This window comes from Colletotrichum lupini, chromosome 1, assembly GCF_023278565.1.
Source record: "Colletotrichum lupini chromosome 1, complete sequence".
Classification (NCBI taxonomy): domain Eukaryota; kingdom Fungi; phylum Ascomycota; class Sordariomycetes; order Glomerellales; family Glomerellaceae; genus Colletotrichum; species Colletotrichum lupini.
The window spans coordinates 919,177-943,563 of NC_064672.1; the positions used below are offsets into that span (position 1 = coordinate 919,177).

The window sequence follows — 24,387 nt, forward strand, 5'->3', positions numbered from 1 at the left end:
CCAATACCGATCGCGTGCTTGTCGACACTTCTTCTACCGTACAAAGATAGGTACCAGTGTAAATGTAGAAAGGAGACTCACCCGCAGCAAACCCCCAGTCCGGCATGAAATAATAGACCAGCATACGGTAAATCGGCTTCTCATTTTACAGAACCGGCCACATCTCCACATGGCTCGTTGCCACATCCCGAAATCAAAACCTGAAATGTTATTCTCCCATCGCTCACGCCATGGCGAGAGGAGCATGACTCCTGCTTCTAGCTCCCATCGCTTCGAATAATCAAACATATTGACTAGCCTCTCCTCTCGAGCTCATTATACAGCCATGATGTCCTACATCCCTGTCTTCATGAGCGCGCCGAAGAAGAAAGCTGAAGCGAAAAGTAATCCGTGGAATGACGGCTGGGCTGCTTTCTGACCCCTTCCGTAAGCTCTAGGAGGCCCGCGAACATACCTTTCAGAGACCAAGTGATCGGTGGCATGGAGGATACAGAAAAACATTAACTGAGGCGTCTGGGGCCTGGCCTTCTCATGCCATGGTTTCTGGAACATCTCATGGGATCGATGCATGGTCATGAGTACATACATCCTAGAACAAGGTCGGAAATGTGAGTGTTGATCCTGACGCATACGAAGAGACACCGAGAATGCTACCCATCATAGAGTACAATCTCTGGTCTGCGTCTAACGCAGGCGCTTGGAGAGAAGACGCCGAGTCCATGGCAGCTACAGGTAGGAGCCACCCACACGTCAAGAATTATCGAGGCCTCCCTCACGCCCTGTTTGATACCATACGAAGTCGCACATGACATTGCCGTCGCACTGCCTCATTGAAACACAGATCTAATTTGGCCTTCTAGTCTCAAACCACTGCCTCCGTCAACTTCCCTTGGCGGCACCATTGCAGACGGGTTTTGTGCCGTTTGCCCTAGTACTATGAACCAGGACGACGCGGCTGAGAGGTCAACTTGCTGTCGTCCATCACAGCATATGGAAACATCTCGCTTATTGATCGCTTTCTGCCAGCAACGTGATATACGTCGGAGAATACGGTGGCGATGTGAGTTGCTGTTATATGACGGAGGACTCTGATCATGTTCAAATAGCAATGTCCTAAGTCCCTCCTTAACATGAGGTCCTCGAAGTAAGTGAATTCATACGCATCGGAAGTTAGCGAATTGGACGCGAAGGTGTTGGACGTGGTTGAATCTTGCTTTGCATTGCTAGAGACAGAGTTTTATATAGTCTGTAGAGACAAGCAAGAGCCGTTAAACTAGTCGAGCCTTTTACCGGAAGATACACACCCGGCATCGCGGCACTGCTGTCCTGGACCTCGCGAGCGTATATTTGTTGACCTCTCTCTAAGCTATCGCTCACAAGCGCGACTAGCTTTGCAAGGCGATCCGTATCTTCGATGAGAAGGCCTTTGCCGCCGGTCATTCCTCTCAGCCGTATATGCTTTGGCCGTTCGCTATGAGGAAGAAGACACATCTGGCATTTGGATAACACTTCTGGCCTGGAAGGGCACTCATGACCATCTCTTCCTGAGACGTAGGTAGAGGCTTCATAGGTCGAGCATAGATTCTGCGCTATACACCAGCAGAGCCCACAAGTTCAAGATGCCAGCTTCGCACTACGAGCGGATGGAACATTTAGGGCTACAAGCTATGTTACGTTTATACTTTGTTTTAGGAAGGCCCGAATTGAGAAAAGATCTCAAAGAAATCATCCAAGGTATCATACATATATGCTAGTCTATCCAAACGTTACGTGCCTCAATGTGGTTCTCTGGCCTCGCGAGGGTATTGGACGGAGACAGCCGGCCGCCAACACATTGCCATCGACTGCATGGCCACGAACCTACCAGTAGGTCAACATAACCGCTGGGAAGTAATAACAAAGAGGAGTCTTCTTTTGACCTACCAACTCCCGTGAGCTTCTTGGTTTCTTGTACCCGTGTTTGTGCAGAGATACGTACACATAGACAACTGGTGTTCACCTACGAAAGTCTGCTTTCAGACACACCGCCGTTATATGTGGCGCATGTTCAGTATTATGAACGGGAGGAAGAGAGTGCTTTGGGAGGATTGGGCGAGTTCGAGTGACAATGGACCAGTAGACAACACCCTTGAGAGACGATGAACAGTCTTGACTAAATGAAATCGGGGCGGCATACTTCAGGCATTTGAGCATAGGGACAAGAGACATTCGACCTAACAAATGCGATGGTATTACGTTTGATTAGAGACTAAGTTCCTAGTTATATGTGTAGGGCGGAGTTGGGTATCATAATTGTAATTGTATTTCAACGAGTGGGCGATGAGACATGCGAAATCGCGCCAACTCCGAGCAGATGCAAGCGGGAGGAAAACAAAGCGCCTAGAGTCTAGCCCTCTTCTAAGCGGACGTCGTCGATCGTCGCCAGATCATGAAAGCCGCAACTCCAGCGCAGGCCGTCGCGCCCAGGGCGAGATAGAGGCTTGTACGGTCTGGCGGCTCCTCTTCGCTCCGAGGGAAAGCGGTGCTGGGATTCGTCGCCGCCTCGGCAAGGGCAATGAACAGCTCGCTGATACTGGACCACTTTACTGTGACGTGAAGGGGCGTGCTCATCATGAGGCTTGACGTGTACGTGTCTGGCTGCGTCTCGCTGCGCTGCGTTGTCTTGTCCTTGTCCGCCTTCAGAGCTGTGTAGATGTTGGGAAGGTCGTCCAGTTGCGGGTAGCGCTTGCGCAGGTCGACGATGTGAGAGAAGGAGTCAGGATCCGAGGAATCGTACGTATAGCAAATAAGGTCGCAAGCGTCGAGCTTGGCCTGATTCTCCAAGATGGCGGGCTCGAGCTCACCCAGCTCTTCCATAATCATGTAACACTGCTTGCCGCCAGGAAGCTCTACGCTGTTGACGGCTCGGCGCGGCTTGATCGTCGGTCGGTGGAGAGTGTCAAACGGCCTATTCAGGAAGGCGTCCAGCAATGAAGATTTGCCAGCCCCTGAAGCACCCAAGACGTAACAAAGCACGACATTGCGTTCTACCTTGCCTGGGCGTCTCCTGCGCTTGCGCGACTTGGTCACCTTCAGAGCAGCTGTCGTGGTTTCCCTAGCGGTTGCAGGTTCGAAGCCAAGGTACGCCAGATACTCGAGTGTGGTCTTGGGCTCCATAAAGGTAGTCATGCTCCATTGAGCGAGCCATCCTTGCAGTGTGACGTGCCCAGCCTCGTTGCGTACGGTCGACGATGGGAAGGATGTTTCGATCCAGGAGGCAGGAAGCCCTGGCGTCGGCGCGAAGAGGGCCTCTAGCTCTTTGTCGTTGAGACCTCCATCGTTGTCCTTGTCGAATAGCAAGAACAAATCGACGAAGAAGCGATAGCCAGCCGGGCTCAGTTCTGCTGATGAATACTCGGGCACATCAAACTTGGGTCGCAAGAAGCTGTCTTCCAAGCTCAAGCTGTCTGTGTAGCGGAACTTGCGCAGTATGATCCATATCGTCTCGTGCCGACCCTTCTCCGCGTAGAGTTTGTTGAGTTGCAAGAACCCGCTCTGGTCGATACCCTTCTCGGTCGATAAGTGCGGGACAGACTTGCCAATCGACAGCTTAATGTTGTCGAGATCTTCGGGAGTTAGGGGCTTGTCGAAGCACTTGGACTGGAAGTTGTGCATCTCTTGATCGTTGAGCCACCCGTCTTGGTCCTTATCGCACAGGTAGAAAATGCGTTTGAGGGCGTCGACACAAGCCGGCTTCAAATTCCCCTCCTTGTAGTCGAACAGCGGGGCGATGGGGTGGGTGACGGCCTTTTGGCATAGGAAGAAAACTTCGTTGACGTTGCGGTGCTCCCTCGCGCTCGAGCGGATGCACGAATCGATCTCGCGGAACTCGGACATAACAGGAAGCATCTCGCCTTCGACCACCTGCGGCGTGTTTCCTTCGCCTGTCAGGTCGGATTTATTCGCACAGAGCACGACTGGAACATTGACACCGAGGGAGCGGAAGTAAGGCATCCAGAACAGGGCGACGCGCTCATAGCTGTAGTGGTCTGAGTAGACGAGGAGGATGACGTTGCATTTTCGTATCTCTTTCCTGAGGGTTGTTCGGTCCTGAGGGCGGGCAGAGGTGTCGACAATAGTGGTCGTTACGTTCTCGGGGGTGCCCAGCTGTGGAGGGATCGTGATGGAGGGGAGGACGGATTGGATCTTATTGGAGATGAAGACATCCTTGACGAGCGACGCAATGAGGCTGGACTTGCCGGTGCCCTCATCACCGCAAACGCAGATGCGCACTATGGAGTAGCAAACGTGGTCAGTAGGAAGCTTGACAGAGAGCACAGCGGTGGAATGGAGCTCAGCTCCTCCTCGTCAGGCCACCTACCAGAAGCCATGGTTACGGTATTTGCAGCTCGAACAAATGCTTCTATTGCGAATCCATGGCAGGGTCTATGGTGAATGATTGCTACAAGGAGGTCGATTTGATGAAGCGGATCGCCGTTTGAGGTGGGAACTGTTGGCTGAAGATGGCTGCTTTTTCTTCATGGAATTGGCCCAACGGGCTTGTAGAAGCTTTGGAGCGGGTAGGACGGGAGCTGCAGGTCGACGGGGATGACGACCTGATTTACAAGGATGGGTCCGGTGGGGTAGGTGGGAAGGCACTGATAGCACAGCGGCCAGCGCGTCTGGCGATGCAAGTTGCGGTCACCAGGGAGGTCACACACGCTGAAGCATTTTGATGGATTACGTAAGTTTTCCTGGAATAAGACACAATATCAGCTTCTCTTCGTACACTCTCGTGAAGAATAAGAAGGGAGAACCTAAATCTTGGTGGTTGCGGGCCCCGTACGAGACTCGCAGAACTCTCACGCCTCTCCTTCTGCGTTTAGCAGCCATGGTAGAAACATGTGCTGGTACTTACAGAGCTGGGTCATTCTCTTCATTTCTTACTTTAGGTACCTAGGTTCCATACCCAAGAAAACAATATGCTTCAAGACAGGTAGTCCCGGATAGATGGCTCCGTGTGCCCTAGACCGAGACATGTCTTTACGTAAGTTTTGGACCCCATTCAACGAACTGCTATGGATTGGTTTAGCAGTGACATCTCAAACTTTGACCACAATGGTCCGTGATGTATCAAGACAACCCATTTTTGCCAGATGAATTTTGAGTATATATCAACTTGATCTTATTAACTAAACTTCATCTCAGCACATTCGGTCTACGAACTGGTCTTGAGAATTACGAAATACCTACAGCACCCCTGCCTCGTTCTTCAACCTTCTTACCCCACACTTTACCTAACATGCCGTTGTTGCTGTTTCCTCCAGAATGAACCCATAGTCAGGGACAATGGACTCTTGTGATGCTGGCCGGGTTGTTGGGGAATAGGTACACTATATCCGAACTATAGTATTCCTCCCCACAGTCTGTCAGTCGGGGATCCTCCACTCTTCCCTCCACCCCTCCCATCTTGCATCCCCATCCCACCACTCACGTCGCAGCAATCGTTCTCCGCGTCTGACCCGGGGGCCCTCGTTCCCCTGGAATAAGCCATGCCCCAATACCCCCAACCTGCAGTATCGCTCTCCCCTGCCACGCTTGCTGACCTGCCACGCCTCCCCATGAAGACAGAGCCCTGGTGCTGGGAAAATGGGGATAATTGGCACATCCGCCGGGGGGTAAGGTAAGGAATCATGTGCGAGAAAAGGGCGGGGAACCCGAATTGGAAACGAGCATGCGCAGCCTTGGGGGTTCTTGACTGATTGTGGAGGGTTGTGGTTGGCGCGCACCTTTACACTCCTTTGGCCTGGGACGAACCAACCCCGGATGGGAACCGAACCCGCCTATTCGTGCCTACACCTACCTTACACCTTCAACCTCTCTCTTTCTTACCTACTCACCTCGCTCTATTAATAAGGTGCTACACCACCACCACATCCCTCCTCCGCGCCGCACATGAACTCCTCTTGAGTTCATCTGGTCATTCGCGGCTACACATCTCCGCTGTCTTCTCCCCCTCCACACCTACCCGTCGCGCCTGACTTCCACCGTCCGATCGTCGAACCCTCACCAAAAAGCCGTCCGTCTCTCTCTGTCACTGCCGTGATACGTGCGACCTTCCCGAAACGTCGACCTTGTCAGCCTCGGCCGTCGCCCGTCACCCGTCATCCGATTACCCGTTGTCAACAAGGCCCAGGAACCTCCACTCGCGGGGCCGCCAGTGAGGCGGAGCCGCTCAGAACGCACCCAGACCACCGTCCCGAGCGCCCGACGATAACGACCTCCAACCACCTCACCTTCCGACGTCGCGGTTCAACCCTCGCGTGCCTTTGATCGATATTTGGCCACGTAGCAATTGAACACCGCAATAGATCTGGATCATACATAATACTAGCCCATCATGTTGTGAGTTTACCCGACCTCGGCTGGTCCTTGCCCGCGGACAAATTCAGCCAGCACCTATCCAAACCCAGCCGTCCACCAAGCATCACGCAGGCACGAGACAGCCTTTTCCAGCCTCGTTCCAGCCGCACACCCCAGAAAACTTTGCCCACAATGTTGGTATCTTCAAAGACAGAGCAGCAGCTGACAATTGCACTCCGTGCGACACCAAAAGCGTCCTTCCCCCTCCCCCGCGATACCCCTCGCACTCGGGCGCCTACGGCGCAATCGGCGCCGGCATCGCCCCCATGATCGAGACGAACAACATTCTCTCCAACCCCGAAGGCCCTGAATACCAGTTCCTCGTCGGTGAGGGTACCTATGTCCTCAAAGAGTGCCTCCATCTCGCCACCCCTCCACCGCATCCCTCTGAGGCCCCCGTCGTCAATCCGAACCCGCTCGCCACGACGCCCCAGCCCGCCTCCGCTGGCACCAAGCTCTCCCTCATATCTCTCGACGTCCGCGCCGCGCCCCCCTTCTTCTACAACAAGGGCGCCAGCACATCCACCACGCTCTCCTCCTCCCTCGGCGGCGACATCCAGGAGCACCCCAACGAAGGGCGGTATTCTACCGAGGCAGGGCTCAGCAGCGATGGAGGGGACGGCCGCGGTGCCTCCCTCAGCGACGGTGTCGCGCCCCCGACGTCGTCATTGACCATGGTGTCGGCTCCGGCATTCGGGGACGGAAACTCGGCGCTCGCGCCGGCCAATACCAAGGACGCGGCCAAGAAGAAGGTGGCCAAACCCAAGAACAACATGACCAAGAGCAACTCGTCCTTCATTTCTAGAGTCATTGTGAACGAGAGCTTGGCCAAGAAGCTTCAGGAGCGGCCTACGGACGGCGTTTTTGCGTTTGCCAATATCAATCGAGCGTTTCAGTGGCTGGATCTGTCATCACCAACAAAGGTTGGGCTTCCCACGTATCGACGTTGCTGCGGACCACTTTACTGACGAGGTTGAAGGCCGACTACTTGACCAAGATTCTGTTTACAAAGGCTCATTGCCTGTGTCACGACGTGAACCCCATCACCAAGAACATTGCTCATATCGATGTAATCATGGGCTTCTCAACGGGAGAAATCATCTGGTGGGAGCCTGTTTCTCAACGGTATACTCGGTTGAACAAGAATGTAAGTCTTTGAAACCGCACTTTGAAGCGTGTGAAACCAGGTAGACTGACCGTGCCCCAGGGCATCATCAACGGCACACCGGTATCAGAGATCCGTTGGATACCAGGCTCCGAGTGCCTCTTCCTAGCAGCGCACATGGACGGCTCGCTGGTGGTCTACGACAAGGACAAGGAGGACGCGCAGTTCTCCCCAGAGGAGGAGCAGCTTGCGACCAACGGCTCATCAACAAACGGAGAGAGCGATTCGTCGACCAACGGCGTCAATCACAACCTCAAGATCCAGATCAACAAGTCTGTCCACTCAAAGAACCAAAAGACGAACCCCGTGGCATCATGGAAGCTGTCGAATCAGCGCATCAACGCGTTTGCTTTCAGCCCGGACAATAGGCACCTGGCAGTCGTCTCGGAGGACGGCTCGCTCCGCATTATTGATTACTTGAAAGAAGAGTATGTTTGAGAGCTCTGTCGATGCTCTGGCGTGACTTGCCCTAACTGACACGACACAGGTTGCTGGATCTCTACAACTCGTACTACGGCGGCTTCATCTGCATCACATGGTCACCGGACGGCAAATACGTTCTGACGGGAGGCCAAGATGACCTCATCTCCATCTGGTCCGTCGTAGACTCGGCCATTGTCGCCCGCTGTCAAGGTCACCAGTCGTGGGTGACATCGGTGGCATTCGATCCGTGGCGTTGCGACGACAGGAACTATCGGTTCGGCAGTGTCGGCGAAGACTGCAGGTTGTGCCTGTGGGATTTCAACGTCGGCATGCTGCACCGGCCCAAGGCGGTACGTCGTTTTGTTCCGGCTCCCCAATTTCCCCGCGTCGAATCGGGAACCTCGGAGAGGGGGCGTGAGACCAAAAAATAGCTGACTTGTCGATATAGGCTTCCGTTCATCACCGAGGCTCCGTATCATCACGGTTCGCCAATCCCTTGCAGAGACAGGAGACGGCCAACACGTCGGCCAGCCGCATCCGGTCCAACTCGACTCTGTCTGGAGGGGCAGTGGACGAAGACGGCAGCAGCATCGTTCATCCTGTCGAGCCTCGTGCGAGGATCGCCATGCTACCTCCTGTTTCTGTATGTTGCCTCGGTTCCTCTCTTCCACATGAAATTCTACATCTTGTCAACTTTTTTCCTTCTCGAGGATGCTAACACTATCGACAAATAGTCCAAGGCTGTTGATACCCATCCCCTGTGCTGGCTGGAATTCACAGAAGAAGCCATCATCACAAGTTGCAAAAACGGTAAGCCTTGGACCTCGCACCGAGGTGTTACAAGCCTCAACGGACACATGCTAACATGTCAACCCCCCAAAAGGCCATATCAGAACATGGAACAGGCCGACTGATGCCCCGGTGCCGACGGAGGGTGCCTCTCAACCATCTTAGCCGCATATTCGTCTTTTGGTGGAATGATAATGAGTTGGCTACCCTTTTGTTTTTCGTTTCGTTGCAGATATTGGAGGAGTCGAGGTGTAGAAATCATGTCAGCCGATGCATCACCCCTCTACGCGAGGGCTTTGTCCATAATTCTTTTCCAAAAGTGCTTTTTGGCTCAATTCCAATCAAACCATCCATGTCCAGCTCCAGGATTATGTGTCAAAAGATGTCATCTTTTCAATTCTCTTTTCGGTTTTTGCCTCAATGCTCTGTCGATGTGCGTTTCCATCATGAGGGTTTCGAGATGATCATGACGTGACGCGATCTGCATGTGATTTGAGGATCCCCAAAGATGTCCAGGAGTTCCCACTGTGAAATGGATGCGCCACTCTCGAGACACAAAGCTGCATTGGCAGCACAGGCAGCGAAATCAAAGATGCGGCTCCGTAGTATAATAGTGGGCTCTGGGCTTCTGTACATCGGTCGAGAGCGTTGGTGGACCCCCTTGGCCCTAGTGTTCCGTTGGGGGCCTCTCCTTACAAGTTACCAGCCACAATTGACTCTGTGTGTATCTCTGCGACATCGGTTCGTTGACAATCCGTTGGTTGTCGCACGGCGGCGCGTGGTGTACGAACACACTACGGTGAGAGAGAGTGCGTGGGGGCTCCACCACGCTCGACGCCACGCCCAGCCATGTTTGATGGAAATGGCAACAAAACGGGTTACGTCTGCATGTAGCAGTGGATAGCGGGAACAAACGCAATCCAAGCTTGGCTCAGCCGCCAAATATTGCAGGGCCCAGGCACCCAGTGAAACATCAGAGATAGAGAAACGGGAGAGCGGGAGAGGAAACCCGGCCCAGGAAAAAAAAGAGTCTATCAAGTTCCCGATCCACGCTCGACGAAAAGAAGCCGGGACGAAAAGTCGAACGGTTACCGGCGCAGACTTGCAGGGTCATTGATGCCTGGGCTACGTCGTCCCGTTCCTGGCCCGGGAAAGGTAGATAGCACATGCTTCTGGAACGGCGTCCATATTGTTCAAGGACGAATCGAAACGGGACCCCTCCTTCAATAAAGTCATGGATCATTGACCATTTGTTGCTTGTCAGAAAGCAGGGAATGGAAATTCCCGATGTCCCCACTGTTAATTTGATATGCGATAGGTTCCTGGGAGTTTGCTACAGGTCAAAGACGAGTAAGAATGGGTGTCGTGGTATCCGTATCCGTAACACGAAGAAAAACACCTCGTTGAGCGAAACCTGGCGGAGCCTTTTTCACATGTTGTTGGTGGTGAATGGCGGCCTCGACACGCGGCGCCATAGAAGCAGGGTAGATGCTGAGGCTCTTACTCGTCGTCCAACGAGACTTTGATGAGGCTTTTTGGGCGGTGCAGCCGCAAAGTGTTTTAATGTGCAGTAGTATCGCCGCAATGTGTGTCTGAGATGCATGCGGGCGTATCGGGAGATCCACGTGTATGGATGCAGAGCACTGTTGGAAAATTTTCCCTATGTCGCCGCAAGCTTCGATCATCGAAGCTTCAAACCTTCACGCCCCTCTGTAGAGACAAGGCGTTGGCGCGCCGCGCAGATAACGGGTAGACGGCCCACACTGAGCGGTTTGTGTGCACCTGCATATCAAGGAGCTTACCCTAGCGTGCCTAGGGAACTCGGGAGCCAGGAAGCAAGGCTGAGGACGAGTCCCACAATCGTGGTCTAAAGTGAAGGTCCTACAGGTCGAAGCCGGTCTGTATGTAGTCTACACTGCTACAGGAAGGGTGCGGTATCAAGGTTTCCATCCCAGGAAGCCCAGGAATGTGTTAGAGGTGCAGCGTTGGTCCCTCCTTTTTTTCACCGCTGCAAAGGGCCGAAGGTGAGAGATTTCGGAGAGTGGATATGCGCAGGCGGCGGTAGTTGGCGAGATTCTGAGATGGGGCCAAGCTTCGTGACTCAACCTGGCTTGGTGCCCGAGATGGATCTTGCCCAGTTCAACATTGTTGAAACGATGGGCCTGTTTGGTGATTTGACCACGTTCAGCGACGCAGCGAGCCTCTCGTACACGTCTGTTGCCATGTGCAGCAATGTACCAAGACGGGAGAACGCATAACCGCTGCAGTTGAACATGTCTGGACGACCCGCTCAGTTCCGACGGTTCTCATTCGATTTTGCAAGCGAAGATGAGCAATGAACGATGCTCAGGCCATGATGTGCACTGGGGCGAGACAGAACGGCCCAGACGAGACGAAGCCAGGGACCAAGAGACGTACGAAAGAGATGTCATGTTGATATCAGTGGGGCCCTAGGGTGATCTGACATCAGGTCCAGGAGCAGGCATGATGCTATCTTTGCACAAGGCCAGTCGATTGGGCGGGGGCCCGCGGGCTGTAGACTGCGGATGCCATCTGCGGCAGCGAGCGAGCTGAGCCGTTGAGGCGCCAATCCATACGTACTCATCAAGGCGGCGTGCAAGTTGCGCATCGTGGCATCGTGAATTCTTTGGATCTTGACCTTGTATCCGTACGGATACCTTGGTCCCTTGCAAGATGCGGCCCTTCTGTAGCGTACCTTAGCTTGGCGGGACAACGTAGGCGGAGCCTTGGTGGGTAATGGCTTGAGGAGCCTTGACCTCGCTTCTGCTAGTTATCCGCCCTCAGTGCAGCTTCACCGGACAATCTGACTGGGATATGTTCAGATGTCGAAGAAATGCGTGAATCGAGGTGGGATCCAAAGCTTTGAGGGCTACGATTGGAACGGCGAAAGGTTTTGCGCTGTCGCTTGCGTATGTGACAAGCAACCATCTACTTTGTAGCTTTGTGTGTGGAAAAGTGACGAAATCAAGAAAGCTTCAACACGGCGGCAGGTGGCTGCAGCTCTTACAGTCGGAGCTTGAACTTCGTTGGTGACACAACACCGACTCGAACATCGGCAAGCATGTGTCCAGACGCCACCAAGGAAGTCTAACTCAAATATTGCTTGAGATAAAAAGCAGCTTCGCAGGAACTTGCCGGCCGATGTGCGATTGCGAGATGGATCATGGCTGCGCCGTTCACAAAGACCGAAACTCGCGCCCGCCGCCCGTATCTTGAAGCTTTCGATTCGGCGTAGGTCCGGGCTCGGCGCGGCTTCGGACCGCTGCACGGTGACTTTGCGGCTTAGTGCAATTTGTCGTTATCTCGGAGTCATTCTTCCTAGCGCTACGCTTATTGGATGCCAGCCACCCGTGGGGAGGGTGAGGGAAAAGTCGCAATCGCGTCGGAGAAAAGCAGGGTTGAAGGCGCCATTGTCGAAATTTCAGCGAGGAATCCACTCGAGATCGAGTCGGTGAGAGGTCCATTCTCCTGGAAGACTGGCACTCTTTGTTTTTTTCTTTCCTCTTGGTCCTTGGCTTTGCCTGAGCCCTAGGGGGTTCAAGCCCTCGCAAATGGAGAAGAGTCGCACTGCGGACGGTGCTGGCCGAATGATCGTATGGTAATGGATTGATTTCTGTCTCTGGTTCATATGTTTCCTCATGCAGGATTAAGTGGCAGCGGAAGCGCTGTAACCGCGGCCATTGTCGGTTGATAGACCGGGACTTGAAGCGCAGAGACTCGGAGCCCTCTGACCAGGATCAGGTTTCTCAGAACTCAGGTCTCAGGGCTCAGGAGTCGCTTTTCGCTTCTTCGCTTCAAGCTGGAACGAGCAGGGAGCATTCCTGGCTAGAGCAATCAAGGCCTGGTGCTTATCGGTGGAGATTTCACCGAACCCTCAGAGCGCAGATGGGTATGCCCATAGCAGGGCTCGGTCCAGGTCCGGGCCCAGGTGCCAGAGTGCTTCCGCCTCTCTCCTGGCGGCGATCTTCCAAGCAGCGGACCAGAGTCTGGCAGGGGCTCAGGAACAATGAGGGCCGTCGTCGGTTCAGTGGACGGGAGTTTGATGGATGATGGGACAGTGGGAACGTGATGCCCAGGCCAGGTCGACAGGGCGTATGATTTGGACGGCCTGGAAGCTCTTTGTCTGCTGAGAATGCTGCATGTGGTGCTGCATGCGGCAGACCTACCCATTCAAACGGGCCCGACAGAGGAGCTGGACAATTTGACTTGCATCGGCTGCCCGCAGGTCTGCAGATGCCAATACGGAGAGGTCATGGCCTCAAGTGCGACCGTCGCCCATTAAGCATGATGCGAGACGTCCAAGTCGGCCGTGAGGTGCAGAATCGGAGAGCTGTGGGATGCGAAGTGCTGGTTCCCCGTGTGACTTGGGGCACTGCGTGCCCCGAGCACATCCATTTCCCGTTTTGACAACATCGTGAGATTCCATCCGTCAGGTGCACTCAAGGTTACGGTGGGGGTAACTCAGATATGCCCACAGCGGTCGTCCTGTCTTTTTTCTTTCCATTTTGAGACCTCCGATGTTGTACATGCTTGAAACAAGCAATGGCTGATCATGACCCAAGCCTCTGCCGCTCAGATGCAAGTACTATGTACCCCGCCGTGCTCTACTAGAAGAGTCTCATGATGAATGATGTTTATGACCAGTGACTGCATCTGAGAGACGATCTTTGTTGGAAGCTTCAACGTCAGCCAGCAGGATTTGGCCCTGCGCATCTTCGATAGCGAATGTGGGGGTCGCCAATCTTACCCGTACAAGGCCATAAGAGGCGTGGCCAGTTGGAAATGACGGGCAATGGCCTCGGTCGAGACTGGCAGCTGAAGATGATGGATGCGAGAAACCCCCCATGTATCACGACGATAGAGTCCAGCGGATAGGTCTTGGCTCCTTGGGTGTCTTGCAGGTGGACGAGATGGTTGCCAAAGCCACAACTGGTGACGATGGTGTTTTCGAGGCGGTCTACTGGCGTATCGTTGCTAGCCTAGGCTGCGTCTTAGTTGCATTGGCGATGAAAGACGGTCGATATTCGATATGAGATGTTGGGTGCAAACCAACACACTACAGAAGCGTGTATCAGTAATACAGTAGAGCCCGATCAAGGAGACAAGTACCACGCGGGTTGCAGCTTTCCGTAACGAACAGAGGGAAGACCGCTTTGCAGTTTGGGTAAGGTGGTGGTTGGCGATTGATTGACCAGGGCAGATGCTGGACCCAGGACTTTGCAGGTTGGACATCCCACGCCAGAACCGGGCCCACCACGCTGGCCTGTCCACTCAGTTTTGTTGCCTCGAGCGAGTTTTCAAAAACGGGCGTCTATCGTAATTCTTGCCAGGGGACGTCTTACAAGATTCTCACCGGGTACCGTCACTTTAGGAGGTGAGAAGGTGTGACGGCAATCAAGGTGGCAGGCACGCCGCACAGCGTAGTGTACTCCGCAGCAGGTGCCAGGCGGCATACCAAAGAAAGAAGGGGCAGAGACTCAGAGTGACGGGCAGGCGCGCAGGGAACGAGGAAGGGACCCACAGCTTCCATCTGAGCTTCCATTCCACCCGACCAACCGACGTCTATCGCACGATTCATGCAGGGGCCAATCAGTGGCGTCGGTGTGGGAGTCTTTTTTCGGCAATCCGTCGCCTTATCCGTCCAGATGAACGGCGCCCGGGCGGCAATACCGTCTGTAGATGTTTGGATGTATCTTTTGGTGAACCTAAGCTTTGCCTTAGCTAAGGTATCTCATTGTTGGAGGATTCGAGGCCCTTTGTCTGCCCGGCGGTATTCATGTTGGTTGCCGAAGCCTAGGTGCCCTACCACGCCTTGGTCATAATTAGCTTCGGTCATTTCTCTCAATACCGTCTTTGCATCGTAGACAATACCTATCCGTAGGTATTAAAGGCAAGGTAGACCTCGGCACCGCCTTGAGAAGGCGTCGCTGCAAAGACACCTTCACGGCGGGCACATGCGCCGCCCGTCGGAGCTTCCATCTGATGGAGCGAGGCGCATCGGAGACTTATCTTTCCATGTGCAATGGAACGGGCAGATGTTTAGCTGTACCTGTGAGGTATCGCGGACACCTTAATTGCATGCAGCAGCAGGTGTCCTTTACGGTCTATGTGCCTGGGAAGACGGGACTTGACAGGTAGGTACGTGAGGTTGCGCCTGAATAACGTGTCGGTCGCAGTATCTTTAGGCCGGGCGCATTTCGAGCAGGAGCAACCACCCGCGGACCTGAAAGTGCAAGTGCAGGCGCTCGAACCATGTGTTTCAATTTGGCTTGCTTTTCCCCTTAGCTACGGACATCTTTCTGCCCGTCATTCATTTTCTCCGTCGCCAGTTTGGCTCGCCAATTTCAGAGAGTCGCATTTTGGGTAAATTCCGGTTTTTTGAACAGACGACCCTGCCTCGGATGGCCACATGAGTCCCCAAAACTGCAGGCCGGGCTCTCCGTGAGGTAGAATACCACGACTTGAAGATGACCCGAGCCTCCGTTTACACGATGAAGCCCAGATGAGATGTTCAGCGTTACGAGGCACACAACTGGGTACGGAGGTACGAAAGCAGGTATTTTCTGACCACAGCCTGCCTGCACTGTCCATGGGGGCTGCCAAGCCGGCCAAACAATCCACCACACCAAAATCAGCAAACCCACAGCCGCTCTCCCTCTAGGCTCAAGCCCATCCTAACTCTGAAGGGTGCTGATTGCTGAGTCTGGTAAAGGGATAAGAGATAACGATGGTGTGCGATGATGAGAGTCAGATAACAGGCCCAGGCTCAAACTCAGACTCATCAGCATCGGCATCAGCGTCAGTAGCCGCACCACGCATCTCTGCCAAAACGCGCCATCGGTTCACCGTCGCTCCAGATAGCCTTAGATGGGCCGCTTCTAGTTTGGATGGCTGATGAGATGATACCCCCGTTCATCAGTGTATCAGAGTCAGGCACGGAAACACTGCGAAGAGCGCGCATAGATGCCGCTTGCTCTCGTCATGACTTTTTTTGCGCTAAAAAGTGTAGATGGTTCAGATGCTTGGTTTGACCGAGAGACTGACCATGATTCACCCACGCCCCTCTTCGTCGTTTGAGGCAAAAGCCGCAAGAGGAAGAGGAAGAGGAAATTCATCCCACTTGTTCATGGACTCATCCACCAGCGGCAGGGCACCATCGCCGCCAAACCCATGTCTTGGTTCCCGACACCACGCGCGGCACCAAGCAGCAGATACGGAACGATATGCACAGACCAGAGCGCAGATACACACCCGGCCTCTACGTAGTGCCTGAGTGAGTCGCTGTTGAATTCACATCTGACGGCCACAGCCACAGCCCTTCCGTCAGTCGGTGTCAAGTCGGTGTTCTCTCCCGCTTGGAAAAGGGTACGTTGGTACCTATAGGATACACTGTACCTTTTCATAGGTACCTTGATTATGTGACAGCAGGAAGCAAGCGGAACACCCAGGTTCAGCGTGCACGCTCCATTGACCATCCGTACCTTACCTCATTCTCGCCTTCCCTCTGGGTCTCTCTGGCGCATCGACCCAGCCCTTCTTCGCCGTGGCCCATCTGTATGGGCAACACAACACACCCCGGCTCCGTCTTGGGCCGTCCTCCTTGCCCGGTGGCTGCCGCTGACCCTCATCATCCATCCTCCTGAAAGCCAGCAAATCGACGGAATTCATCCTTCCTGCGCCTGTATCCGTAGTGTACGTACCCGTACCGCCCCTTTCCTCTCTTCCTTGCCTTACTGCGTGGGTTCTCCTTATCCTCTCTCCGTCCACAAGGTCCATGGGGACCCTGAACAAGGAACTCGTCTCTTCGCACACCTCCCGGGCTCACACCCACCTCATCTATCAATCTTTTTTTTTTTTTTTTTGCTGCCGAATCAAGGATGCCCCACCTATCCCACCAAGAGCGAGAACCCGCCGAGGGGCAGGGGCGTGGCCGTGGTGGATGACGGGCGTGGGTTTCGATTTTCGGCTTCCACTTCCCACGCTTTTGCAAATCGACGTGGGTGTGCTGCCCGTTTGTGAGGTAAAGGCGCGAGCTTTTTGCTTGTTGCGCTTGGTCGCTTGCCCACGCCTACGCCCACCTTTACCTTTGATCTGACGAATGTCCCAAGTACTTCGTACCCAGAAAGGACGCTCCGTCGATAAATACAAGCTCGTCTCCAGACCTCTCCTTCCCAGATGTTTAGGCTGTTTCTTCTTACCCAGGCATACCGCTTGGTTCATGTCACACCCAACCTTTGAAGATGCCGTCATTCAATCCATTCTCAACCGTCACAGGCAAGCATGCCGCTTCGCTTTTTGAAATCAGGTATGCCCTCCTGCCCCACGTCTCCAAACCCCGCCGTTTCTTTCCTCTTTCCCTCTCCAATTTCTCTTTTCCGGCGGTGACTCTTTGTTAGTCCCGTTTTGTGAAGGGCCTCCCCGCTGACGTCTGACACCCTACAGACTAGACAATGATTTTATCGTATTTCGCGGAGGAGAGGACGAATCTGCCGGCCAGATCCTCAAGGGCGTCGTGGTGCTCTGCTTGCCCACGCCGCTCAAAATCGAAGATGTCCACCTGCGACTGACTGGCACCCACCGATTAACGTAGGAGGCCCTCCTTATTTCCGGTTCGATTTGCTGCAGATCAGTCAACTGACTTGGGCTCTCAATAGGTGGGATTACTCCAAAACCGCCGCTTCTGGCGTCTCCAGCCAAAAAGTCGACAAGACCACCACACTGCTCCAACATCGCTGGGCTCCGTTTGTCGGCGGCACTGGTGGCAAGAACACCATCTTGCCGGCCGGCAACTATGAGTGGCCCTTTGAGTACACGCTGCCCGGCAACACCGCCGAGAGCGTCGAAGGCATCCCCGAAGCGAGCATCACCTATAAGCTCAAGGCCACCGTCGCCCGCGGCAAGCTCGCCTACGATCTGCACGCTTACAAGGCGCTGCGCATTATCCGCACCCTCGAACCCGCCGCCCTCGAGTTCCTCCACGCCATGAGCGTCGAGAACATCTGGCCGAACAAAGTCGACTACTCCATTATCATCCCGCAAAAGGCTGTCGTCTTCGGTGCCACAGTACCACTACAGATGCGATTTACACCCCTTCTCAAGGGCCTCGAAATGGGGGAGATCTCAGTCAAGATGTTGGAAATCCGAGAGTGCACACTGCAGGGTCCCACGGGCAACGTTTTCAAGGAACATAGAACAGAAAGAGAAGTCTCCAACTGGAAGTTCGACGTCGAGCGCGATGAGCACTGGCACGATACGATCGAAGACACCGGCCAAGAGGGGTGGATGGTTGAGAAGAAGCTGAACCTTCCCAAGAGACTGCGACAGTGTGTCCAGGATCTCAACCACAACGGTATCAAGGTCCGACACAAACTCAAGCTTGTTGTCGCCCTCAAGAACCCCGATGGTCACATTTCAGAGGTGAGCCGCTGTGACTTCGCTCTGTGATGGCTTCGCAAAACTGACAATTCCTAGCTCCGAGCCACTCTCCCCGTCTCCATCTTCATCTCTCCCAATATGCCCCTTGACGAGCATGGAGTTCTCGTCGACCAAGCTCCTGGCGCGCCTGCTCAGGCCGAAGTCACCCGTATCGCACCCCCCGGCTACGGCGAGCATGTCCTCGATCAACTCTACGAAGACGTCGACATGAGCGGCTTCCAGACCCCGGCTATCCAGTCTGGCTTCAGCAGTCCTTTCTACGCCCAATCTCGTGCCGGCTCATCAGACAACCTTGCTTCTCTCGCCATGATGAACGGCCATGGTGTCGCTCCCGCGGCACTGTCGCATCGCCTGCAAAACGTATCCCTCGATCCCACGAACCGCAACACCTCGTTCAACTCATTGAACGCCATCACGGAGGACGTCGCAGCCCCGACATCTGTTCCCACAGGAGAGAACTCACAATCACAATCGGCAGCTTTGACCCGCCACAACAGTGCCGAGGAACATCCCAACTCGCACTCCTCAGGACGCAACTCGCCTGAGCACCTCGACTTCCCTGACATGGCTACCTTGAGCAAGGTGCCTAGTTACACAACGGCTGTCAAGACTCCCCTTCGGCGGGGCCCGAGTAGTGACGCGCTCCCCGACTACTTCTCTGCCATGAGCGCCCCAAACACGCCTCCTGCGAGCGAGGCTCCTGTCGCAGACCCGCTTGGCATGATCCCTGAGCATGAAGGTGGCGGCAGCGAGCCGACTACCCCAGGTGGTTCGCACCGTTCATGGCATCGCCCTCAGAGCATGAGCAACCTGCTCCAGGCTGTGCAGGGCGGCGGTGATGATCGCCGAATCCATCTCATCCAGGGACGGGAAAGAGTTTACTAAGGCTACTATGCGGAGATGATTCACACCATACTCACTTGATTATATTACGACTATAGAGAGGGCGGCAACCATTGTTTCGGGCATGGCATCGGCGTTGATGGGTGAAAATGGGATACTTTCCCATGGGACTGGTCTTTTGAGATTTTTACACGATATAGATTTGCGCCTTGGAGGCATCAGGACTCATCGGCTGCTTGGACACACACAAAGTATAGGGATCGGTCTAATTGTTCGTGGGATCTACCACTGGGGCGATACTGGGAAAGGCAAACAGGGATGTACGATATACCCACCGCTTAGAGCGCGGCGTGTCGATTGCGAGATACCAAAGATGACAAAAAAAGTCAATACTCGATCTTCTCACTATATTGTGCAAAGCTGCAGAGTGAAGTGATCCAAATGGTTACGCGGGGTACAGTTACCACGACGACGGCAACATCTACCACTCCTTGACTATTTGTCCGCTACCTACACCGGATCCCGACGATGGAGCGCCCTTGACATATTCAACGGAGGACACGCTCGTAATGCCGAGAGTGTGGTGGTGGCGGCCACGGCGTTGTGGGGGGTCTTCCGGTACGGCGGCGGTGTGTGTGGCTGGCCTCCCGGCCGATGTCGGACTCCCCGATAAGAGAGAAGTTTGAAATGGAGGGGAGGGGCTACAGCCAACCACCCAACTTAGCCTAAAGCGAACATGCCGAGGGGTCACCGTGTATCACGTTGTTCATATCGGGGATGCTGGGTGTACAATTTGTTCCCAGGTGTCTGGATGCTTTTGGGGGGAGGTAAAGTTTCAGGGTTGTTGTGGCTGTGGCGCGGTGAGACCGAGGTGGGATGCTGGATGTGGTGACGATGGCATCATCTTTTCATAGTATCAAAGTCATGGCTTGACGTGGTGGCGGTAAGTTGTCAGGTAGATATCTGAGAGCGTGGGGGAGTGCGGGAAGCATATGGATAGTGCGAGGCATACGGAACCTGTTTGGCAAACATGAGTTCACTAGCGATCTAGACAGGGCCTTGTTCCATTGCTGAAACTGACCATGTTGGTAACGAAGGCTGCGGTATGTCGATGCGTTTGGTGGAATTTCAATGCTCCTAGATACCTAGCAGTCATCTTCTGCTACCTGTATCGTGAACCGGTTGTCTGCTCTTTTGATAATACAAACAGGCAATGGCTTAGTTCGTATCGGCAGAACGGAGGATGGTAACACAACCACAAGGAATGGACTCCGACGAGAAAAACCCTGGCATCTGAACCCTCTCTTGCGTTGCACTCAGACGACCGAACCAATGGGCGTCATCATTTGAACCCTTTGACGTCTGCCCAATGCCAACCTGTCGGGTATGCGCACCTCAGGTGGTGGCCCTGTTTGATCATGTCATCGCGGCCGTCACCTGCGGCATCAACGTTCGCTGGACGCAAAGAGGGAAAGCTTATTTGCGTCTAGGAGGGATATCCTGGTGGTGTGGAATTTGCTGTGAAGTCGAGACGCGTGTTAGTCGTTACGTGGGATTTGTGTGTATGTGCTAACGTGAGACGATAGTAATGAGACAGCAGGGCATTCGTCTCATCTCAGTTAGCGCCATCGTGCGCTGGGAAACTAAGGGACTTGTTGACGTCATAAAAAGCCCCCAAATCACTCATGGGCCTCCCGTCTAGCGGATGTGACGATGCAAGACGGACACCTGCTATGCAGTAAGGTGCTTTCTGCCCCCGGACCAGCTGAGAAGGGGGAGCACTCGAGGAGTTCAGCGTGGTAAGGTAGGGTCGGCGAGGTGTCTTAGTAGCACCACAGCCGTAACAGTGTCTAAGTACCTTATTATTAAAGAAAGTTAATTCTTTCTAAGTTATAAATATAAAAATATAGTTTTAATAAAATAGTATAATACCTATTTAATACTTAAATTAAAATACTTTTTTAAGCTTATTATATAAAAAAATTATATTACTAATTACTTATTATCGAGGTTTATAAATAGTATTATAGCTTTAATTATAATAGTTTTATTTATAATAAATAAAAAGTTTAATTATAAGTCCTTTAAAAACCTCTTTTTAAGAGCTATAAAAGCTTTTAAAATAAGTTAAAATACTTGTTAAAATATTAATAACTAAACTAACTTTACGGTAACAATTTTCATAAAAAACTTAGTAAATAATACTAAAATCCTTATTAATATTAAGTATAATTTATAAAGTATAATGATATAGCTATAGAGTATTATTAATATATTTTATATTAAAAAGAGTATTATTAGTATTAATAGAATAAATAGGGCTATATTAATATAATACTTTAGCTTTTTTTTATAGCTCGAGAATAATTATTTTAAATAGTATTAAAAGTTTATTAAAAAGCTTTTTTAAATACTTTAGTATATTTATTATTATTTTTATAATAATAAAACTCTTAGTACTTATATATAAAAATAAGTCATCTATTTTTAAATAATAATATTAGCTTATTAATAAACTATTAAAATTATAATTTTAATAATCTTTTAATAAGGGAGAGAGTAAAATAGAAAAAAGGATAGGTAATTTATAAAAAGAGTTAAGGTTAAATAGTGCGGAATTCGAGGGTAGGGTAGTGTCTATATATACTACGGCAATCCTTTAGTAATATAAAACGATGGAGTTAAACAGTGAGCCGTGACAGTGTCGACTGTCAGCTCAATATGGAACTCAGCTGAAGGCAGGAGTAACAAAAGAAGTGAGAGGATTTGTCCCTTGGGAAGGAAAATGTCGAGATCGTCACAGGGGGTGGTCCAGACCGACCCCACTCTGGACAACCCTTTGGGGCCATTCAATGATTTGGGGCCAGCAAGAGGGTCGTGCTTGTGTGCGACAAGCAAATCTCGGTGCAGCATTACAGGCGCAGTCCCAGCCAGGGGCCGCTAAGACCAGGAAGATTGCGCTGGCGGCTTGGTGGAGAACGTCATTCGGCCTGGTCTTGGTGCAGGAGCTTGGGCGGGTTTTAATTACCAGCTGCCACTGGCGGCGGCGGCGGGGAATGGGCGATCGAGGAGAGGGACGGGACACATGTAATGTCCGTCAAATATAACCTCTTTTGCCCTTTTTCCCTTTCCATATGGTTCACTGCATTTGTTCTCCCATCTTGCTAGATAACCTTGGAAGAACGTTCCCAAGAAACAACCCACGACACACCGTCGACATATCACCTAGTAGTATTCACGATACTCCTCATTCGAGCGCAACCCGATCTTGCACATCACGACCATGGCCGACACCAAGGACCTCCCCCAGAGGTCGGGGACCATCATGACCAACAACTCTGTCCTTAGCGACGATGCTGTTCCCGAAGTCGATCCCACCAGCGTACGTGAACCAGTCATTTCGCTCAGCTTCAAATAGTCGAGGCGTTGTAGTATGGTCCATTTGGCGCCCAATACCAAACGCCTCTGAGCTCTACAAAAACCACCTAGACCTTCACAATGAAATGTGCTAACAGCTACATGCAGACCGCTGGTCTCCTCGCGGAGCGACTTCAAGCATGGAAACATTCCGTTGGATACCTTGAGGACTATATCGGAGCCGTCGAGAAGATCCACAAGGCCCAGTCCAAGGAGTACGAAAAGGCTCTCAAGACCATCTCCCATCCCTTGAAGGAGGGCCACCACTTCGACCAGAGCCTCGGCGGTATCGCAGCCTACTTCGAGAACATGCGCTCCAACACTCAGGCGATTATTAACACCAATCTCGAGACGGAGAAGACCATCAAGGGCTCCATCATCCCGGTCCTCGAACGCCTGCACAAGGAGATCAAGCACAAGGGCAAGGAGCTGGCACACGGTGCCCAGAAGGGTGCCAAGGAGGTCGAGAAGGCTCGCAACACCACGCAGAAGCACATTGAGCTTCTCGGCTCCCAGACCGCCTCCTTCGAGTCCGCTGGCGGCAAGATGCACGGAACTGACGATCCTTACGTCGTCAACCGTGGAGTTCTGCACAGATTGCACAAGCAGGTTCTCGAGGAGAACAACAACCGCAACGACCTGATTGCTGTTCAGAACAACTTCAAGGATTTCGAGGCACATGTTATCGAAGTTGTTCAGCAGGCGATGGAGCAATTCATCCAGCTGACCGGTGGCCAGGCCGAGAAGACTCGCGCTCTCTACTCTGACATGCTGGGTGCTATCCAGAGAGTCCCGGGTGATTTCGAGTGGAACGGCTTCGTGACCCGTAGCGGCGATCGCTTGGTCAACCCCAATGACCCCCCGCGCTCTGTCGAAGCCATCAACTTCCCCAACATGGACCACACCTCTGTGAAGCCTCTCATTGAGGGTTCCCTGGAACGCAAGTCGCGTAACAAGCTTTCCTGGGGCTACTCTACCGGCTACTACGTTGTTACCCCGACCAAGTTCTTGCACGAGTTCAAGGACAATGATAACACTCGCTCTGACCCCAAGCCAGAGCTTTCCATCTATCTGCCAGACGCTGTTATTGGGCTTCCCAACGGAAACAAGTTCAACGTCAAGGGCAAGGATAAGAGCAAGTCTATTAGCTCGAAGCTCACTGGATCGTCCGAGTTGGCTTTCCAGGCCCACACCCCCGATGAGGCGCAAAAGTGGTTCGAGGTTATCAAGAACGTTGCGGGAGCCACCGGGCCTGCGGAGCCCAACTCCACGCCTACCTCGCCCGTCGTTGCCCAGGACGAGAAGATGCCTTCCATCGCACCAGCCGCAACCACCCAGTCCGGCCACTCAGCACAAGAGGCCGGTGTTACTGGTCACGACCCCACCGCGAGCCCAGAGCTCATGAGCCCGGTCGACGGCCCATCCTCCAGCGCGGCGGCTGCACCCGCGGCTGCTCCAGCTGCAACAGCGCCTGTTGACGAGAAGAAGATCTAAGGATTGGCACGACACCCTCAGCTTTTGAGATCCCTACACTTGCAGACCTAGTCCGATACCTCGAGCAGAGTCTTTTCGACAGCCCTATTTTCCTCAATAAAGTGAGGCGACTGCTAAGGGCGACTCATCGACTTGCGCACCACTGGTTGCCTTGTTGTTTAGTCTTCTAGGGCGGAATCGCACCTCATATGACTTCGACTTGACCACACCACTACACCTGATTGGTTACATCACTTCTGCGCAACATCACAGCCTTACATCCCCGTTGCTTTTTTTCGGCCCTTTCCAGCACACGCGCTTGGAGGATACCACTGTGATTTATGGTTATATAGTATAGCGAGCCCTAATCAAACAACAATTATGATCGTTGACTCTTGTCAGATTCCGAGTTCCTCGAC

The 24,387-nt window shown here is 52.9% G+C and overlaps 6 protein-coding genes across 6 annotated transcripts; 4 read left to right on the top strand and 2 right to left on the bottom strand.

Annotated features, from left to right (window-relative positions):
• Positions 1 to 2,397: 2,397 nt before the first annotated feature.
• CLUP02_00296 (uncharacterized protein) lies at positions 2,398 to 4,370 on the bottom strand (the record flags this gene model as incomplete). Its single annotated transcript, XM_049279348.1, has 2 exons — positions 2,398 to 4,271; positions 4,361 to 4,370. 2 exons carry the CDS (start codon positions 4,368 to 4,370, stop codon positions 2,398 to 2,400), a joined length of 1,884 nt encoding a protein of 627 aa, XP_049135305.1.
• Positions 4,371 to 5,057: 687 nt separating this feature from the next.
• Positions 5,058 to 5,500, top strand: CLUP02_00297 (uncharacterized protein; the record flags this gene model as incomplete). The annotated part of the gene is made up of 3 exons (XM_049279349.1): positions 5,058 to 5,100; positions 5,188 to 5,338; positions 5,413 to 5,500. The coding sequence occupies 3 exons, from the start codon at positions 5,058 to 5,060 to the stop codon at positions 5,498 to 5,500; spliced, it is 282 nt and encodes a 93-aa protein (XP_049135306.1).
• A 31-nt stretch (positions 5,501 to 5,531) lies between these two features.
• Positions 5,532 to 8,904, top strand: CLUP02_00298 (WD domain-containing protein; the record flags this gene model as incomplete). Its single annotated transcript, XM_049279350.1, has 10 exons — positions 5,532 to 5,657; positions 5,750 to 5,828; positions 5,951 to 6,302; positions 6,390 to 6,536; positions 6,596 to 7,325; positions 7,382 to 7,549; positions 7,610 to 7,995; positions 8,055 to 8,340; positions 8,439 to 8,633; positions 8,725 to 8,904. 10 exons carry the CDS (start codon positions 5,532 to 5,534, stop codon positions 8,902 to 8,904), a joined length of 2,649 nt encoding a protein of 882 aa, XP_049135307.1.
• Positions 8,905 to 13,078: 4,174 nt separating this feature from the next.
• On the bottom strand, positions 13,079 to 15,761 carry CLUP02_00299 (uncharacterized protein; the record flags this gene model as incomplete). The annotated part of the gene is made up of 14 exons (XM_049279351.1): positions 13,079 to 13,172; positions 13,240 to 13,346; positions 13,409 to 13,505; positions 13,548 to 13,615; positions 13,654 to 13,779; positions 13,850 to 14,063; positions 14,167 to 14,473; positions 14,710 to 14,779; positions 14,850 to 14,869; positions 14,928 to 15,023; positions 15,090 to 15,134; positions 15,210 to 15,378; positions 15,441 to 15,565; positions 15,647 to 15,761. The coding sequence occupies 14 exons, from the start codon at positions 15,759 to 15,761 to the stop codon at positions 13,079 to 13,081; spliced, it is 1,653 nt and encodes a 550-aa protein (XP_049135308.1).
• Positions 15,762 to 17,040: 1,279 nt separating this feature from the next.
• Positions 17,041 to 19,120, top strand: CLUP02_00300 (arrestin; the record flags this gene model as incomplete). Its single annotated transcript, XM_049279352.1, has 4 exons — positions 17,041 to 17,105; positions 17,243 to 17,386; positions 17,455 to 18,217; positions 18,272 to 19,120. 4 exons carry the CDS (start codon positions 17,041 to 17,043, stop codon positions 19,118 to 19,120), a joined length of 1,821 nt encoding a protein of 606 aa, XP_049135309.1.
• Positions 19,121 to 22,361: 3,241 nt separating this feature from the next.
• On the top strand, positions 22,362 to 23,989 carry CLUP02_00301 (PH domain-containing protein; the record flags this gene model as incomplete). Its single annotated transcript, XM_049279353.1, has 2 exons — positions 22,362 to 22,460; positions 22,604 to 23,989. The coding sequence occupies 2 exons, from the start codon at positions 22,362 to 22,364 to the stop codon at positions 23,987 to 23,989; spliced, it is 1,485 nt and encodes a 494-aa protein (XP_049135310.1).
• Between the last annotated feature and the right edge of the window lie 398 nt (positions 23,990 to 24,387).